Here is a 19,297-nt window from a genome sequence, read left to right as displayed (position 1 = left end):
CAAGTGTCATGCAGGTTTCTAAAGTTTCAGAGTGAATAAATCAAATGCAAACTGCTGCCTGGCAGTTGACTTTGCTCCTTATAAATAGCTAATTTGGACAACTTCGCTTTGCACATCCCATGAAATTCAAATACTATGCATATGGTTAATGCAGGCACACAAATCAGAGCTGCAACAGCCCCTTTTATAAGCCTGGGTTGCAACAGAAATGCCACAGCCCAGGGCAGGTCGGCTCCAGGTTGCTCTCCCTTTTTCCCGGAGGCGATTGCAGGAAACACCAGCAGGTCACTGTGCTCTGCTGCCTGGCCCCAGGGGACGAGCAGGAGCCCCATGGTGACCCAATTCACTTCTGGTTGTACTGGTTGGCAGCCATCATCACTCAGGGGAGAATTAGGTCCAAACTCAGCCATGAAAAACAACCCTGAATTTATAAGCCCGATGGAAAAAAGTAAGGGCTGACTCTGCCTGGCTTTGCGGCTCTCAGTGCTGGGCACAGGGTGGATGCACACCCTTCCTCCTGCCCAGGCACAGCGTTGTTGGTCCAGCCCTGCAGAACCTCCATGTGGGATGCAAACTTACCTGATCCTCCCAGGAGGCTCTTAGCAACATGGAGGGTTCACCCAAGCTAGCCCAGAAGTCAGCCCAGAGGCCCTAATCCTGGAAGGTGCTGAGCAACTCAGACTTCTGCCACTCATCTCTGGATTTTGGCATGTGTTCAGCAGGAGCAGGATCAGCCCCTTGCTGTAATAATCAGGGAATGAGGAACTCGGCTTGACTGAGTTTCCCTCCCACCCCCCAATGCAAAAATGCTGTACATTCCTTTATGCAGGTTTCCATAGAGTTGAACTTCTACTATTTTTTTGTTGTTGCTGTTAAAGGGATCAGCAATGCACTGTACAATGGGATCTGGCTGTCAGGAAATGTGGAGGAATTCAGGGACACTTTTAACATCTTCCTGGTGGGACTGGAGGGCAGCATTAAACCCAGCATCATGGAAATCTCCCCACCAAAGACAAGAAAAAAGCCCGGAGGAGCCCTGAGAGAAATTACGAAGACATTCTGCTTTGTTGATCCTAAATTTAAATAAGTTATTTCTTCCCTACTTCCTTTGTTAAAATACGATATTCTGGCTTTAATTGCTTCAATCCTATTATTTGTTCCTTTTAGCAAGTGATTGTGTAGCCCCTTGCCGTGGGGAAATCCCCTGACTGCGGGTCCGTGTTACTTAGACAAGTCCCCTTTCAGAAGTAAATGCCATTCTTAGCATAGGGAAGTACTTTAGGTCTAAAGGGGTTAAGAAGGCCTCCCTGCATTCAGAAACATGCAGGGGTCCCACCATGCCAGTTCCAGCCTTTTGAACTCTTTCCAGCTTTTTTTTCTTGCAACAAATCTGTCTGACTGCCACCAGGACATAGGAAGCGTGTGCCTGTCAAAGAAATCAAGTTTACTTTTTCTGACTTGTTAACAGAGGCAGGGTATAAATAGAGCTAACTCTGCTCGCTCAAGTAGCGTTTCTCTTAAAATAAGGGGGTGACTTCCTAGGACCTTTAATCCAATGAGGTCCAGACCAAACTGCACTATCAACAGAGGCAGCAGAGGAGCTTGCTGAAGTTTTTACCGAAGTCAGGTGCATCTGGGTTCCTCAACAACTTCAGGCTTACCCAAAAAAAAAAAAAAAAGCAACCCCAAGCAAACAAGAACTACTTCCAGCTCGGACACTGCTACTGCCCTGGAGAAGTTCTGAGATGTTGTTGGTGCTGTTCTCTCGGTGGATGTGGATCTTGCTGGGGAAGAGCAGTGTCCTCTTGCTTCTGGAGGTCTCTCTGAAAGGGAGAGCCCTACCTCCAATCCGGTACTCCCACGCTGGGATATGCCCCAATGACATGAACCCCAACCTGTGGGTCGACGCACAGAGCACTTGCAAGAGAGAGTGTGACGCCGACCTGGTGAGTGATGCACATTTTTGTGTCTCTGCATCATGGGCTCTGCTGGGGCTGTTGGGGGGCTTGGTGGGAGCCTTCTGTCCCAGCTGGAAGGGCGCTGGCACCGGGCAGGACCCCATGCAGACAGCGGATGTATTGAGTTGACCCGTGACCTATATAACGTAGAAAGGTTTGATGAGTTATCAGTTAAGAGGGGAGGTGTGTGCCAGCTGTCACTTTTGCTCTGTTTGCTCTGTTTGCTCCTTTTCCTTGTCTTCATGTCAAAAGAATTTGATACTCCAGAACTCAGCATGCCCTGGGGCCAATCCATAGTATTTTAACAGTGTCATCATGCTCTTTGTTGGTGGCGGCCATCATCAATGTTTTATATTCCTGGGAGGAATCCTGTATGAAATAGTTTAATTTAGTATGTAAATCATCAGCCTTTGCTGCATTTGAAGCATAAAGCTTGCTTGGGGTGCAGAACAGGGCATGGCTAAAAGGACCAGGCAGATGTTCTGTGGGATGCTCCCAGCTCAAAATGTGTTTAGCTTACAACCCTAAAATTAATTTTTCAACCTGTCAGCACTGCCAGCTCAAGCTGGTATCTGAAAATACCTGTTTGTCCTGCGTCTTACATCATGTCCCATGACAAAGCTTCTGTAGCCCAAACGTGGCTGACAGGAGCATAAGAGCATTTACTGTGCTGAAAAAAGTGTTTGGGTTTGTGCTCTGTAGCCAGGTTGTTTCTGCAATGCTAAAAAGTGGGGAAAAACAGACAAAATTTCTGGCCGTAAGTAAACAAAGACATTTACTCAGATGGATCCCATGTGTTAGGAAATGAAGGTGCTCTTTTTACTTTTGCCATTCCCAAATAAGCCACCTCTGTTCCAACTACCAGGTGCAGCAATGAACACTAAAACACTTTCAAAACCCCAGCAGCAGCAGCAGCAGCAGATGATGATGTTTTAATAATTTACTGGTCAAAACCTGAAAGCCAGAAGCCACTGGCTACAAATAGTCCCTTTTGCCTTGTGGCAGCACAGAGTCCCGGGACCTTGGATGGAGTGAGCGTACTGCAGGCAGCCAAGGACTCTGCCAAGCCACACTCCTTAACCCCAGCTGAAAACCTCCCCCATCCTGGTTTCTAGCTTTGCTTCTGAAACCTAGTAATGTGTAGCTGGAAATGGGGAAAGAGTTTTGGTATTAGGTCATCTTTTTCCCAATAAGGAAAGGATACTGGACTCAGGGGAAGCTCTTTAGCTTGGTAGCTTAAAAATCATTTTGTTCTCACTTGTGGAGAAAGCTGATGGATTTTAGGGGGCTTGTAGAGGTTTAACACACGGTGGAAGTGTGCCCTGTTGGGCACATGGTAGCAGTGGTCCTGGTCCCTTGAAGTAATCCATAACCACCCAGCAGCCCTGATCACACGTATCAAATACCTTTTCTGCCCAGAAGATGAAAATTCTGCTAAAATTAACCACAATTTAGAGCTGACTGTAGCCGAGGCGGGGTGTAATAAATCACTAGAAGAGCGATGCTGCATTTGAAAATAAGACTAAAATAGGACAGAGAAGCCATAATGAGCTGTTTGGGGTTTGTTTTTCTAAATACCATAGAAAAATTATTTTTGGAGCAAAAATTACCTTACTTTTGAGATATTCTATTATTTCCTCTACAATGTGAACAATTACAAATCCTTGGCAGTTTCACCTCCAAGAGCAGGCTGTTAGTCTCAGGGAATTCAAATAATACTTTACATACTTCTGTGGAAAATAAGAAGGATTACTGCCTACAGCCATATGATAAGACTTTCCATCTGCTCTTGTTTCTCAGGGCTTGTCCTCAGGCATTTCAGAGAGCGTGGAAGGGGGGTGGTTGGTTCGTAGTCAAGCAGTCCATGTGACTCTGGGGTAAAGACTTGTGATGAGGTTTGTGTTTAAGAAATAGAATTACATTTTCCTTCCCAAGAGTCTTCTCCTGAAGCACTTCAGAACCCCCCGGGAGATGCTGAGGGAATGTTTCTACTCACTGACAGTGGGGACACTGAGTTTCAGACCATGACTTTCTGTGGCAGAGCTGAGTTGCTGGGCTCTCTGCTTGCTGAGTCTCCAAAAAGACCTTTACTCAGTTCCCAGTAATGATCAGGTTATTTTCCTTCCCCACAGGAGTGCGAGACCTTTGAGAAGTGCTGTCCCAATGTCTGTGGAACCAAGAGCTGTGTGGCCGCTCGGTACATGGACATCAAGGGGAAAAAGGGGCCTGTGGGGATGCCCAAAGAGGCCACCTGTGACCGCTTCATGTGCATCCAGCAAGGCTCAGAGTGCGACATCTGGGATGGGCAGCCTGTCTGCAAGTGCAAGGACAGGTGTGAGAAGGAGCCGAGCTTCACCTGTGCCTCCGACGGGCTCACCTACTACAACAAGTGCTACATGGATGCAGAGGCCTGCATCAAAGGCATCACACTGAACGTGGTCACCTGTAGGTACCATCTCACCTGGCCAAACACCAGCCCTATCCCCCCAGAAACAACAGCTCGCCCTACCACCGCCTACTCCGAGACAACGGTCGTTGATATCCTGCCGCCCGCCTTGGTGAACAACCCCGTCCATCAGTCTGTCTACGTGGGAGAGACCGTCAGCTTCCTCTGCGATGTCACAGGCAGACCCAAGCCAGAAATCACATGGGAGAAGCAGGTTGATGGCAAGGACAAAGTTATCATGAAGCCAAACCATGTCAGAGGGAATGTCGTGGTCACCAACATCGCCCAGCTGGTCATCTACAACACGCAGCTGCAGGACGCGGGAATCTACACCTGCACCGCCCAGAACAGTGGTGGCCTCCTCCGGGCGGATTTCCCTCTGTCAGTCATCAGAGGAGAGCCCACATCCAAGGAAGCTTCCCAGAACAAAACACATTTTCCAACCGATGAGTGCCTGAAGCAGCCGGACAGTGAAGACTGCGGGGAAGAGCAGACCAGGTGGTACTATGATGCCAAGAAAAACAACTGCTTTACTTTCATCTATGGGAACTGCAACAGCAACCTCAACCACTTTGAGACCTACGAGAGCTGCATGCTAACGTGCATGAACGGCCCCATTAACATCTGCAACCTGCCAGCCCTCCAAGGCCATTGCAAGGCCTATGAGCCCAGGTGGGCCTACAATAGCTTGACAAAGCAGTGCCAGTCCTTCATCTATGGCGGGTGTGGAGGCAACGAGAACAACTTTGAGAGCCGGGAGGCCTGCGAGGAGATGTGCCCCTTCCCGAAGAACATGCACTGCAAGGCCTGCAAACCCCGCCAAAAGCTGGTGACCAGCTTCTGCAAAAGCGACTTCGTCATCCTGGGGCGCATCACGGAGCTGACCGAAGACCAAGACTCAGGACACGCCCTGGTGACAGTGGAGGAGATTCTCAAGGATGAAAAAATGGGATTAAAATTCCTGGGGAAGGAGCCACTAGAAATCACGCTTTTGAACATGGACTGGAGCTGCCCATGTCCCAACATGACCACAGTGGATGGCCAGCTCATCATCATGGGGGACGTCCACAACGGCATGGCCGTCCTACAACCAGACAGCTTTGTGGGCACCTCCAGCCTCCGGCGCGTGCGCAAGCTCCGCGAAGTCATCCACAAGAAAACCTGTGAGCTTTTGAAAGAGTTCCTAGGATTGCATTAACCTCCCTCACGCGTGTGAGGCGCCCCGATCTGTGTTAGTAGGGCTAACAAGTGCTAGGCTAGTGCCAAACTAAACACGCTGTTTGAAGATACACTGTAGGAATTATGCAGAACCCCTATTGTAATCCATTAATGATGCTTAGCAACAACGTAGTTTGGTCTTTGGCAGGCACGTAAACCAGCAGTAAAAGGCCATTAATCTTGCATTGAAATCAATTTGTCCATATAGGAGTGCCATTTAACTAGGTGACTCACTGCAGTAATTATACAATTTTTATGTAGCTTCCATCATAAAGGATGGAATTCATAGCATTTGTTTGGCTAGTTGGTACACAGCTAAGAAATATATAATGTCAATTTAATCTGTCTCATTTTCAGTCTGGTTCATCATTTTAAGTCACATGCTTGGCTCCTTATAGCAGCACTAATATTTCAAGACAAAAGCCTGTAAATTATTGTCTATATTTACAGTTGTGCTCATTTAACCAACTTATGCATTATGAGTTTGCTTCTTTTAATTGCAATTTTCCTTTTTTTTTCCTTTTAAAAGCCTCATTTTTAAATGGCAATTACTACCTGTGTTGCAGTCCTTACTGGAGGAGAAACTCCCTTGATCCTATACCCAGGACAACAGGTCCCTGTAAAAGCTCAAGGCACAGTCTTACCCTGAAATGACCTTTCTGTCACCAGAACAAGGTCAGCAAACACCCTCATTCCCGAGTTGAGTTTCAATCAATATATTTTATATCACAAAAATTCCAAGCCAGAAGGACAGCAGTGTGCTGCCAGCTTCTTGCTTTTGAAAAGCCTTTACACCTGAGCATACACAGCAATTTATTACTTATTTTCAGTAGCAATCCTGCTTTTATAGATGAGAGAGCAAAGTAAGAGGAGTCAGAACGAAATTCAACCTAGGAAACTGTAATACAGAGTCTGCAAACTGCATTAGGCAGACACAAAGCTCCTGAATCTGAACTGCACAAACACAAGCAGACAAAGTGGACACTTTTATCAGTGTCACCCTTTTAGAGCCTTTTTAGAGTCTTTCAAACTCAGAATACACTTTCCACCAGGCCACTGTATATGGGTGTATGAAGGAATTCCCTAAGACAGCCAGCACGGGCTGTGGGTGGGAGCAGGTGAGTACACATAGGATCAATCATTTTAACATTTGTGTGTCCAAAAAGCATAACATTTGCCTATACAAAATCCTTAAATAAAGAAAAGGCTGATCCTGGAAACATCCTGCCTTGCTGATGACTGTGATTGCAGGGAGGAGGGGCAAGCATGGCATAGTGAGCCTTGTCCGTGCCCCTCATTCTGTGGGCTCAGCCAAGTGACTGTGGCAGAGCTCAGAGCTTGCTGCCCTGCATAAAGGGCCAGCTCAGGGCTGGAGCAGTGTCAAGACACGTCCGGGTGAGAAGAAGGAAGGGAGGAAGGGAGGCAGGAAGGTGCAGGCAGTGCTGCCCCATGGTGCCATCTCATGGGCTCGCTGTGGGGCGGCCGAGGCTGGCAGTGGGCACACGTGTGCTGCTGCAGGCCTGTGTTGGGGCTGGGTACAGCAAGGGCTGGGGAAGGAGATTAAACAGGCAGATGTTGGACATCTGCACCCCCCAAAGCCTGTGCATGTTGGGTGTTTGGTTGTTGCGGGGAGGAAAACTCACAGCGAGGGAAACAGAGTTGGATGTGAGTCCAGCTCTGGCTCCCCTGATTCCATGCTCTGCACCAGCAGCCAAGCCATGGGTAGAGACCACTGCAGGATGGAGAACTAGGCTCCTCTCCCAGTGGTTTGGGCTTGGGTTATTTCTGAAATATTCCTGCAACAGGAACAGATCTAAATCTCCAGTTATTTGGATAACTTCAGAAGAAGCTGCGTGGGAGGGAGAGAGAGGAGTCTGGACCAGGTTTTGCTGACCAAGAAAATACCTGCTGGGTTTTTGTTGTACCTTTCCTAAGTGTATGTGAAAAAACTCCAATTAAAGGCCCATAATGTTTGTGTATGTTCTTGTGGAGATCATTTTCTGCAGATGGGAGGTGCTGACCCTGCTGCCGGCATCTCCACCGGATCATCCCCGGCTGTGGCAGCCACCACTGTCCCATGGCTCATCTGCCGTTTTTTGAGCAAGCTGTAGGAAGTGGCATGTTCTTGCCATACTAACACGAAGGTTTTGGAGGATGAAGGTTTAATAAAGACAGGATTTGTATGGCTCCTTTTCCCCTAAAGTTAAGGGATTTAGCAAGTGTGGGAATGTTGAAGTGTCTCGGGAGTGTTGGAATGACTCGAGAGACATGGAGCTGGTTGTTCCAGAAGAGCTGGGATGCAAACGTAGCTGGGAGCAGAAAGCAGAGGATTCATTGCTGCTCCAGCCAGCACAGTGCAGTGCTGAATCCTGGGGTCTAAAGTGCTTTCTTGGCTTTCCCTCCTGGTGAATCCCCTGGGAAGGCAGCAGGCACTTAAAACATTCAGTGTGCAAGTGCTCTGAGGCACTGAGAGCCAGGGCTGTGCAAGGTGTGTCTGCCAGCCCCCTTCAGGCACACAGGCCTGGTGTGTGAGTGTTTTCCTGCGAGGGGATCCCGGAGGACATTCTGGGTCAGTTTTCCAGTGTGGTGGGGTGAGATGGACACTGAACAGACCAGCTCAGCTCCCTGACGCAACACAGCCACTCTTGTGTAGCTCCTGCCCAAACCTGCAGACATGACCAGATCCTGTTGAGCCCCTTGGGGTGCCCCTGGCTGTGTCCCACTGCACAGAACCATCACAGGTACCCTGAGGCAGAAGGAGCAGTGCCACAGGCATCCCTCGCCTGCTCACCAGGAAAAAAAACATTCCTGGCAGTGCTGGGAGCACCACACCTCCCCGTGGCACTGGACTGACCCCAAACCCAAGCCTCTCCACCTTCTGACCTTGAAGAATTCAGCTCTCCACTCAAAGCTAGTATTTTAGTTCAGCCTCTTATTAAACCCTTAAGAAGCCTAAAATTCAAGCCTGACCAGTCCAGCAGCCCGGGGATGCTGCTGCATGGGGCCAGTGCTGGAGGATGTTGCTCCACCTTTCAGGACTAATGGGCACAGGCATGTGGCTCCTGACCAGGAAATCCCTTTTGTGTTGCTCATGAGCTCAGGTTCCATCCTGCTCTGTGGGGTCCTTCTCTCAGGCTGTCAGAAAGCTGGAAGGAAATGCCAGTATTTAAAGTTTGTATAAAATGTATGAGAGGAGAGAGAGAAAGGGAAAAGCCTCCTTGAGTCTTTGAGCACCAGTGCCTGTGGGAGGCTCCAGGGAAGAGCTGGGGGATTGATGCCACCTCCAAAGCCACATGGCTGTGGCCAGTGGCTGATGTCAAAGATTTCCTCCACATGCAGACAGGAGGGAAACAGCATTTCCCACAGACACTGGCCCAGGAAGCAACACAGAATCATAGAATCATTAAGGTTGGAAAATACCTCCTAAGATCATTGAGTCCAACCGAGAAGCTGGGAACAGACGCACATCAGCTGGGTCTGAGACCTGCAGGAATTCTCCAGGGCTCAGGGATGGATCTGGTGGACACTTGACAGCCCTGAACCAGTGTGAGGTGCCCATCTCTCAACCTGGAGTGAGGATGAGAGGTGCAACCCCCGAATCTGCAAACTCTGCAGCTGGACGGACACCATCCAGCTCCTGGATCCTAACAGGAGTCACAGGTGGTTGTGTCTTGCTCTGCTAACAGGGGACAAACAGCAGCAGCAGCAGCCAAGTGATGGCATGTGGCTGCTGCACACAGATTGCACGTGGGGCTGGTGCCACACAGGGCTGGTGCCACACAGCTGGCAGGGCATGAGGGTACAGGGAGCTGCACGCACGGAGAGCTGGCTGGGTGATTACTCAGAGACAGATCCTGCATCAGCCACGGCGCCCAGAGCTGCTGAGCTCAAAGGAAAGAGGCAATTGAGCATGTTCTCATTGCAGAGACTCTAGATGAGGTCAGGCAGAAGATTTAATGGGCAACCAGCTCCAGAAGAAGGAGCAAACAGCGGTGATGACGCTACTGGAATATGATTCAGACAGCAAAGGTATTTAAGAGCTTAGTTTCCACTTGTTTTAAAATAAATTAGGGACCCCTGCAAGAAATCCCCTCTGGCTATGGGTCTCAGTTTCTGAGGGAGGTGGTTGTGATGAAGGTCATGCACAGCTTTAGCCAACACCTAATGATTTCCTGCAAAAAGAAGGATTAATTGAGCTGGCACCAAATGAGCACCTTGCACCACAGGACCCACTTCCTCCACCTGAAGCACCTTGTGCCCCAGTTGGCTGTAATTCGTGCATGTGCATGAGCATGTGCATGTGCTGGGAAATTCTCCCTGTGGATAATTACCAGGAAAAGATCATGGCCAGGCTGGTACCTCTACTGAGGCTGGATGGAGCCAGATTTTAAAGGCATGGCTGTGAAAATGTCAGCCTGAGCAAGAACACCCAGTTTAAAGCCTGTTTTAATACCAAATATTTAGTGTTTTCCCCTCCTCCAGCACTGTTTACTGATTGACTACAAGTGACCTCCAGCTGCTGTATTGATTTACAGCAGCTGTCAAAGGGCAAAAAATGAGCCCCATGCCCAGGACCTGAGAAGCTCTGAATGGAGGTTGCACAACTGAGTGAATGTTCTGCCAGCACTTTCAATCTTGGAAAAAAAAAGTCAGCTTGGGGTCTTGATCTCCAGCACAAACAGCAGTGGGATTTGAAGATAAGGTTGCAGCACTAGAGGACATATCTATTAGCCAAAAAAGCAGCACAGTCTGTTTAATTCTCAGCTATTTATGGCTGGGCAAATGATATGACATTTAGGTCTCAGAGTTTAGAAAGCAAATGGAAAGTCTTCCAAGGGCTGATAGGTGGGTCAGGTTTCAGTGAGGAAACTCTCCAACTCTGGTGTTTTTCTCTGTACCCATCCCTACATCCACCTTTCTTCCCAGCCAGCTGTCCCTGCCAAAAGGTGTTGGGGGTCTCCTCCAAACCTCTGGCTCATTGGTGGACACAGACCTGCTCTGACAAAGGCAATGAGAGCTGAATGTCCATGTTTCAGAATTAGGGACACTTCGGGATGGGGTCAAGCCTCCCCCAGACCCCTGGTACTGTGCCCTGGGGCAGGAGACTGGTGCTCATAGGCTGGAAAGGGCCACTGGGCTTGTCCCACCTGGCAATTCCTAACCCCTCTCATGTGTCCCAGACATGCAGGAGGGAAGGAAAAGGCTGGAGACAAGAGAAAGAGGGAAAGATTCCTCTGGGGGGGGGGGTTGGGGGGAGAGGTGGGTAGGCATTTTTTTCACCTTAAACTGTTCTTACAACAATCCAGTTGGACTGGATTACCTGGCATAAAAAGAACTACCCATAAAGGGCTTTGTGCCTTCTCTTTCTCCTTTGCTCTGCTCCTCACACCCCTGAGCCAAGGGGGGACTGTAACACGTGTAAAGGACATTGCTTCCTCTACTGTTTGAAATAAACAGGAAAACAACAGTGATAAATCTCCAGGATCAGATGGTTTTCACCCAAGGGTAAAAGTACTTACATAAAACATTGCTTAACCATTAACTGCAGCAGATAACCTTTGCGTCAGTCCATGGCAGGACCAGAGCACAGAAGGTGGCAAACATGGGGCTAATTTTAGAGGAGGGTTCCCAAGGGCTGGGTATGAAAACTCAGCAAGTCTGGTATAAACTGTAAGAGAGGCTAAAACTCACAGCTGAGTGGTAAATAGGATGTGAGAAGAAAGAGTGTGTGTACTTCAACAGAGGGAAGTGATGCTCTGTGACACTTTGAAGCAATCATAAGGACAGGGATGTCCAGCTGAGGGAGTTGACTTGGGTCAAGGCCTTAGAGCTCCAGCTTCCTCACCCAAGGCTTTTAAAGTCATTTAGCTGTCCTGTGTCTGGGAGAGGTGTGACAGCCTCCTGAGCCAACAACTGTTTGCAACATCAGAAGGAAAGGGTGAGACCAAAAGGTCAGTGTTCAGTGTGAGGAAAAGTCATCGGCAGTGCCCCAGGGAACCTGTGGAGATGGTCGGGGAGATGGATGGGAGAGGTGGAATATGAAGGTTGTTACTGAGATCAAATTATTCAGAGCTGCAAAACCACGAGCTGACTGTGAGGAGCTGCGGTAATGCCGAGTGACAGGATGATAAAATAGCAGATGAAATGTGATATTGATTAATATACATGGGGGGAAAGTGAGTCCTGGCTGCGCATTCCTATGACAACTTCAAGCAAGCTGCTCCCATTCCAGACCTGGGTGATCCACACATGGATCTGACGGGGGAGTCCAGCCTGGCTCTGGTGTGCAGGCAGCCCCCTGAGCAGATCCTCCACATTACACCTCTCAAAACAGCACCAGCAGCTTGATGACCTGCAACATTCCCATTAACAGGCACAAAAGCCTGTGGACTTCTCAAAATCCCAGCAGCACTGGCACGTGCTCAGGCTGGACAGGTTGCTGCCCTGCTAAGAGAATGCTCCTTGCTATTAGGAACGTGCTCCTGAGATCACCAGATAAATCTCAGCCACATCCCAGCCCCATAATATCAGATCTTGCTAAAACAGGGACCTCACCAGCATCTGCCCCCACAAGCAGCCTGTGCTGCAGGATGGACAACAGGCATGGACCCAAACCCAGCTCTGGAGCCCTGAGTCTGTTCAGAAGATCCCCACAATTCCTGCATCTCTGGTGCTTGGAAAAGATGCTGGAAATCACAAAGCTCCTTCTGGAAATGCCTCCAAGGCTGGCCTTGGCCGAATCTCTCCATCCCTGAACAGAGAGCAAGGTGCAACCAGGATATTCCAGGGGAGCTGTGGGGCAGAGGGGGTCTCACCAGCCTCAGCAGGACTCACCATATCCTAGAACTGTACAATCATCAAAGGGTTTGGGTTGGAAGGGACCTTTAAAGAGCTTCTCTTTCCATGCCCTGCCATGCACAGGGACACCTTTCATCAGCCCAGGTTGCTCCAAGCCCCATCCAACCTGATCTTGAATGTTTCCAGGGTTGGAGCATCCACCACGTCCCTGGGCAGGCTGTGCCAGGGCCTCTCCACCCTCACTGCACAGGCAGGGGCAGGTTCTCCATCCAGCACTGCCCGAAGCACAATTTAATGACAGAGCCACAGCCAGCCCCAGCACCCAACAGTGTGACACGGTCACGGCACCCACCACGGCCCCGGCGTGACCCGAGGTCTTCCTCACACGGTCTCAGCTTCCTATTTTGGCAATATTGAAGGGCAAATTTTAGAAAAAGCCCGTATCCCTCAGCACTGCCACGACGTGCGGTGGCTGGAAATGGGGACGGGAGGCTCCAGCCGCTCCCGGCGCCCGACACGAGGTGGCGCCGGGCATCGCGACATCGGCGGCGACATCGGCGGCGACATCGGCGGCGACATGGGCGGGGGCACCGCGTGGGGACCCGCTCGCAGCCTCCTCACCTGCGGCTGCCCGAGGAGCATCCTCCCGCTGAGGCTGGGCTGGCCTCGGCCTGCTTCACTCAACTGCTTCACAGACACCTGGCCGCGTAATTTGTATTATTCATTAATAAAATCGTTAATTTCTCTAAGTGGGAAGCAACACCACCCTGCCAAGCTGGGCAGCTGGGTCCTGCTTCACTGATTTCATCCTTGTCTTGTTATCAAAAGAGGATGAGAGATTTTAGGTTTATCAGGGGAAAAAATTATCTGGTAGGGAGTGTGATAAGGCAATTAAATCCATTTCCAGAGCTGCAGGGAAAAGCCACAATGTGTAATTTATTTGAGACTTTCTCTCTCCCTGTTTGCAAATTGCACAGTTTCTAAAGATATTGGTTCAGTTACTCAAAATTATTCATTAATCTCTTCAGTGAATAATACTTGACCAGCAGATCATCCAAAAAGTGAGTATTGCAGTAGCATTGCAACCAAATTCTCCATTTCTGCTGTAGTTTATTGTCACTAACAGATGTGAACGACTCAGGTAATTAACCCGGGATGAAATTCAAATTGTGTATTTGGTTATAATATCTGCAATCCTCAATTTTAACTGTGCTAGCCAGCTCCAAAGGTCACCTCATCAAGAGGTGGGTGAAAGTATCTGATCTCTGACATAATGGAATTGCTACTTTTATTGGGAGGTTTGGATTTTGGTGAGAGAGCAGCCAGTGGGCACAGAGAGTCAGCAGAAAATAGATTAAAAGGAAAAAGTTAATGGCTTTCTCAGATCTACTAATCTAACAGGTGTTATCAGCAGGATTTACTCCAAAATCTCTTTATCTGTTGGGTCTCTGATGGTGCTTTTCCCCTGAAATACCAGGTGTGGCAACCCAAAGCATTTAGGAATCATGAGTCACATCTCCCTCCGTCACAAAATTGGCTTTAAAATCCCGTTATTTCTTTTAAATAAATAAATAAATTGTTGGAGTTTTTTGGTCATTCTTATAGTTTGCCTTCAGATGGCAGAGCCTTCCAGCAATCACAGGTTTACACTTTGCCACCACCAGCATTAAACAAATACTCCCTTCCTCAGTTTTCTTTGTGAATGAAAGTTTAAGGTCCCCTCGGCCACAGAACTTCTAAAGCTGGAGCTTTCGGTGCTCCCTCAGCCAGGACAAGGCTCCCAGGAGGGTCTGGAGGAGCAGTGTTGCCACCTAGGGACTCCTGAGAGCTCTAAAGGAGTTTTCTTCGAGGTGGGATGCTCTGACGCGTTTCCGTCGGGTCGTGGCTGTTTGCCTGCTCGCTGTAGGTGTCCGGGGAGGAAAGCAGCTTTTGGAGATGGTCTTTTTAGCTTGGCTTTTGTTTTCCTACAAAAGTATTAGCCTTTGTGGCTCAGCACATAGTGCCAGAAATCCTCCACCAGCTGCCTCGTAAAGGCTGTCACAGCCTCTCCACCGCAGACTCCAGGAGCACATTTATCCCCAAGGTGCAGCCCTACACCTGTCACTTATCAATCCAATTTTTCATGTTTATCTAGAGAAGTTTTTCGGCAGACAAAAAACGGAGGAGGATTTGCTGCTCCCGCCCTGACAGGAAGATTTACACATGAGCAAATGATTTGTAACAAACGCTGTGTAAGATAGATGGAGCTACTCCTCTTGTTCACAAATTATTCACAGACCACGGGCTTGAAGAGGAAGAAATTTTTCCCTTGCTTTGTAAAGTACACACAGATGCATTTCTTTATTCTTATTTATGACCACTTTCACAATAAAAAACACTCCAGAGAGCATCTTTTGCAGAATTATTGCAGTTTACAGGTTATTTAGTTGGCAATCTGGACAGACAACAGGCTTGGTTGGTTGGGTTGTTTTTCCTTTCCCTTTTTTTTTTTTAGTAATTGCCTTGACCAGCAAGATTTTTGTCATGGGTTGGAGCCTCTGGGCATTACAAGGTCATACAGCTGAAGTTCCTGGCCTCCACTTTTCTTACCAGTCTGCTCAAGGGAGAGTATTGCCAAATCAGCCCCTGGGTTTTGCTGGGTGAGCACAGGGCTTTAAACCAGGCTCTGGGGCAAATGCTCCGGCCCGGCCCTCGGAGATGGAACTCTGCAAGGGCTCTCCAGCACCATGGAAAAATTGCTGCTTCCAGAACTGTGTCTGGAAAGATGGGGGGTTTCTGGAGCCTCTGGGAGCTGTGAGAGATGAATAGGTAACCAGAAACAGGGGCTATGGGCAGCCTGAAGGGCTCAGAAAGGTGTTTCTAGGTACAGCCTTGGGGTTTGCTTCCATTCCATATTTCCCATATAAAGAACTAGGTTTTTTTCTTTGTGGATAAAGCTTTCTTTTCCACTTCCACAGCTGGAATTAAAATGTATTGCCATGTCCTTGGCAGTGCTGTGAGCAGGGGCAGATCCTTGATCCAGTGTTGTGATCCTTGTCCTGTGCTACATTCACATGGAATTTGGAGTTTTCCTTCTTGGCCAGCCACGTGAGGGAGGCAGCTCCCAGCCTGTGGTAGAGCTGCATCCTGCAGTAGTCGAGCAGTGAAATGGGCACTGCCACTGTGTGCCTCAGAAATCTAACAGCTCATTAAAAATAAACAACAAAAAATATATTTTACCCTGAAATCCAGATAGTGCCAGGTGCTAACAAGGTCACTATTCAATCCCTGCCTTCATGGCTCATATGTTCCAGATGTGAGCACGTGTCCACATTCTGTATTGATTGGTGCAAGTAATGTAACACATGTAAAACCTGCTGGCCTGTGAGCTGAGCAAACACACAATTGCTCTGTGAATCCATTACTGGTAGGAGCAGGTGGGTTCCTTGCCTGAATAAATGCATTTCAAACTCCTCTAGGTCTGCTTTCAAAACCACCACTTTGTTTATACAACACAGCACAGCCAGGCTCCTACACCTTCTGCTCACCAAACCCTCCCTGCCCTGGAGTTCAGGTACTTTCATTTCTGCATAAAGAAAATCAGAACATGAATATGTTTTTGCAAACATAACTAATAAAAAAGAAATCTCTTTTCATTTGTAAACAGGAGTAAAGCATTGTTTACATTCAGGCACTGTTAACTGGAAGCATCCACAACACATCACTCTCCGGCACAACAGAGTAAGCACAGAATAAAAATATCTCTAAAGACCTGGATCTGTAAATGCTGAGTAACTTTTCACTCTGGAGCAGAAGTGCCTTGAAACACAATCATTTTATCCCATCCTGCTGGACCTGCACATGGGGGATGGCCGGAGTCAGAAATAAAAAGCTGCTTTCCCTTAAAAACCCCAGTGAGGTGGGGGAAAGCACGTTGTTGTTCGCTTTGAAGGTGCTTGGGTGGGTGCTGCTCGTTCACCTGGGGGGGCCCATTTCCGACACGACCCCAGAGCCGGCGGCTCCCCAGACACGCAGAGAGCCTGTGCGGGAGAGGAGGAGGAGGAGGAGGAGGAGGAGGAGGAGGAGGACAAAGAGGAGATGCTCGCGTGGCCCTTCCGCTGCCTGCGCCGAGCCGGAGCCCCGGCAGTCGCCAGCGCTGGCACACGGGGGCTCTCAGGGGCCACCTTCGCTGGCAGCCACGGGCAGGAGCTGACGTGGCGCCCCGTGTCACCTTGTCCTGTCCCTGTGCCTTCCGCAGGGGGCGGGGGCCACCTCCTTCCTCGTCCTTGTATTCGCTTTTAGGGCTCCGAAAGAAAACGAACCGGAGAGCCCGGCAGGGCAGGGAGGAGGTGGAGGCATTTCTCCTTCCGTAGGTTTTTCCTGTTTCTTCATTTCCTCGTTTTCCCCCTTGCAGTCTCTTCCCCGACCTGTTGAAACGTGGCTACCGCGGCACGATGAGGGAAAACTGCGATTTTAACGTGTGGAGCTGTTAGAATTTTAAGTAAGTGCTTTTTAAAAAAGCCCAAAAGAACCCAGAGGAAGAGAGCATGTGCCCCTCTCTGCTCTGGCCGTCCCTGGCAGCTCTCTGCAGACACCCTCCCACCCTGGCAAAAGGGAATGTTTACACTTGTCACTTATATTTTTAGTGCATCCTAGTCCCAGCCGTGCCTCAGCACAACCTCGTGGGCCAATTGCCACGGTGGAAGGCACCTCCCAGCAAATGTTACTTCATTTCTGGAAGGACTGAGGAAAGAACAATCCCCAAGTGAATCCTGGCAGGAGCTGGCTGCAGGTCCCCATTTCACCCGTCCTTCAGGTTCTTCCAGTTCACGAGGACAAGGTGCACAGCAAAAGCACTTGCTCTGCAAGTGGCCTTCCAGCACCTGACCTCTGTGAATGCAAACAACACTTAAAGCAGCTAAGTGCCATACAGACCCCTCACCCCAGCCTGACAGCACCACAGAGGGACCATCGGGGTAAATCCACTGGGGTTTGGTGGCCCTTTGGGGTCTGTTTCTAAAAGGACCTCAAAGAGTTACAAATAACAGTGACCAATTTCCAATTTTCCTTCATTTTTGTCTCCATTGGCTTGTCCCTGTACTGCTGGGATGTCACTGAGCCTTGAACAACACCCATTAACATCCTTGCTGTGGGCACAGCCCGAGTGATCAGAGAGGATTTGTGCCCCTGCCTGCAGTGCCAGTCACTGCTGTTTAGTCCCACTCAAGATCAGCTCCCTTGAAAACACCCCATAATCAGCTGTCCCCAGTTTAAGCACATCCCGACCAAGCACAGGACATTGAATGGATGGAAAGCAAATCATAATTTCCCTTTCCCCTGCTGTGGGAGGGATCATTCACAGGAGAAAAGAAGTCCGGGGTTCACCTCAGCAGGGGATGTCTGGCTCTGCTCCATCCCCACCTCAATGCCGGGGAAAGTGATGCCACAGTGGGATTTTCTGAGGATAAAAGCCTGTGGGTGATTAGGAGGTGCTTTACAACAGCAGTGGTATCATAGGCCCAGGTCAGCCAGAGCTCTCAGGCAAGAAGGAAACTTCAGAGCTCCTCTGCAAGACACAGAAATGGGGTTATACCTTGTTCTGACCAGGAATGGGAGCCCAGAGAAATCAGAACTGCTCCTGGAAGGCAGGAGTAGGAGAACAGGTTATATGTTCCCATTCCCAACTCTCCACGGCACGATTAATCAAGTGGTTATGAAAAAAAAAAAAAGGAAAAACAAGTAAAGAAAGAAATAACTGGATAGAGGTTGTATAGCCTGGGCTCCTCTTTGTCTTCCAGCCTGTCCGGATAAATGTCGTTCTGGGAAAGGCTGGAGGTTGGATACAGCCCTCAAGTTCAGGAGCTCTAACAGGGAGTGAAAGAAAAGGTTCTGGATGAAGATAACTGCAGCAGTTATATGACTAATCCCAACATCTTCAGACATTTTCCTGTCTGCCTGTAAGAGTTATGTGATCCTAAACGTCCTCAAGGGAAACAAACCCATTCTGACTAGCAGATGACTAACTGCTTGCAAATAACACAGATATCTTATTATACAGGACAAAAGACCAAAATATCCAAGATGACAGTGCCCCACAGGAGGGCTCAAACCGGGCACTCCAGCACTGCTCTTTCCAAAAAGCAACTGGGAGCCGGTCAGCTCGAGAGCCCGGCCACAGCCAGAATGAGCCTTTTGTTCCAGCAAATGCAAATGTCAGGAAAGGGAACGGGCCAGTTGCCACCCCGCAGCAATGCCCCCGGCAGCAGGGTTGGGCTAGACAGCCCCAGATCTCTCTGGAAAAGAGGCAAAGTCAAAATCCAATCTCTGTAACCACTCTGGCTTTTGGAGGGAGGCACCTCCAAGCTGGGCTCGCAGCTGATCCTCATCTCAGCTTACACGGCGCTAGTTCTCTAATTCCACTAGGGAGATGTTTGTGTGCGGAGCCCATTTGTGCAGGCAGCAAAAAGCCAAAGTCACCTAAGATCCCAGGCCAAAATGCATTTTAAGGTGCATTATTAGCCATGCATTACCCCTAGCACATGCACAGAGGGAAGTTTCAGTGGAAGTTTCAGTTTTCTAAAGGAAGAAGTCTGTCCTGCATGGTTGAGGTTTCACCCCCAACCTTTACCTCTGTGAGCAGGGTCATCCTGCTCCTCATCCATCCTCCTTTTCTGGTCCTTGTACAGTGGGAGAGCCAAGTGAGTGGGACTCTCCCAACAGCAGCAGCAGAGGCCAAGAAAATCAGCCTTGAAAGGGATGCTGCAGAGAAGGAAAGGGATAAAGTTAAGATATTGCTACAGCAGGGCTGGTTAAAAGGTTTTAGTCCTGTGTTGTCATTGACAGTTAACTGTAAATCAGCAGAGGAACATTGCTCTCTAACATAAGCCCTTGTATTTTT

The 19,297-nt window shown here is 49.0% G+C and overlaps 1 protein-coding gene across 1 annotated transcript; it reads left to right on the top strand.

The window, feature by feature from the left end:
- The first annotated feature begins 1,301 nt into the window (after nucleotides 1-1,301).
- WFIKKN2 (WAP, follistatin/kazal, immunoglobulin, kunitz and netrin domain containing 2) lies at nucleotides 1,302-7,601 on the top strand. The gene is made up of 2 exons (XM_032128825.1): nucleotides 1,302-1,946; nucleotides 4,091-7,601. The coding sequence occupies exons 1-2, from the start codon at nucleotides 1,746-1,748 to the stop codon at nucleotides 5,600-5,602; spliced, it is 1,713 nt and encodes a 570-aa protein (XP_031984716.1). The 5' UTR covers nucleotides 1,302-1,745; the 3' UTR covers nucleotides 5,603-7,601.
- Nucleotides 7,602-19,297: the final 11,696 nt, after the last annotated feature.

The sequence above is a fragment of the Corvus moneduloides genome, chromosome 19 (genome assembly GCF_009650955.1).
Source record: "Corvus moneduloides isolate bCorMon1 chromosome 19, bCorMon1.pri, whole genome shotgun sequence".
Classification (NCBI taxonomy): domain Eukaryota; kingdom Metazoa; phylum Chordata; class Aves; order Passeriformes; family Corvidae; genus Corvus; species Corvus moneduloides.
This window is presented reverse-complemented; position numbering and strand designations above follow the sequence as displayed.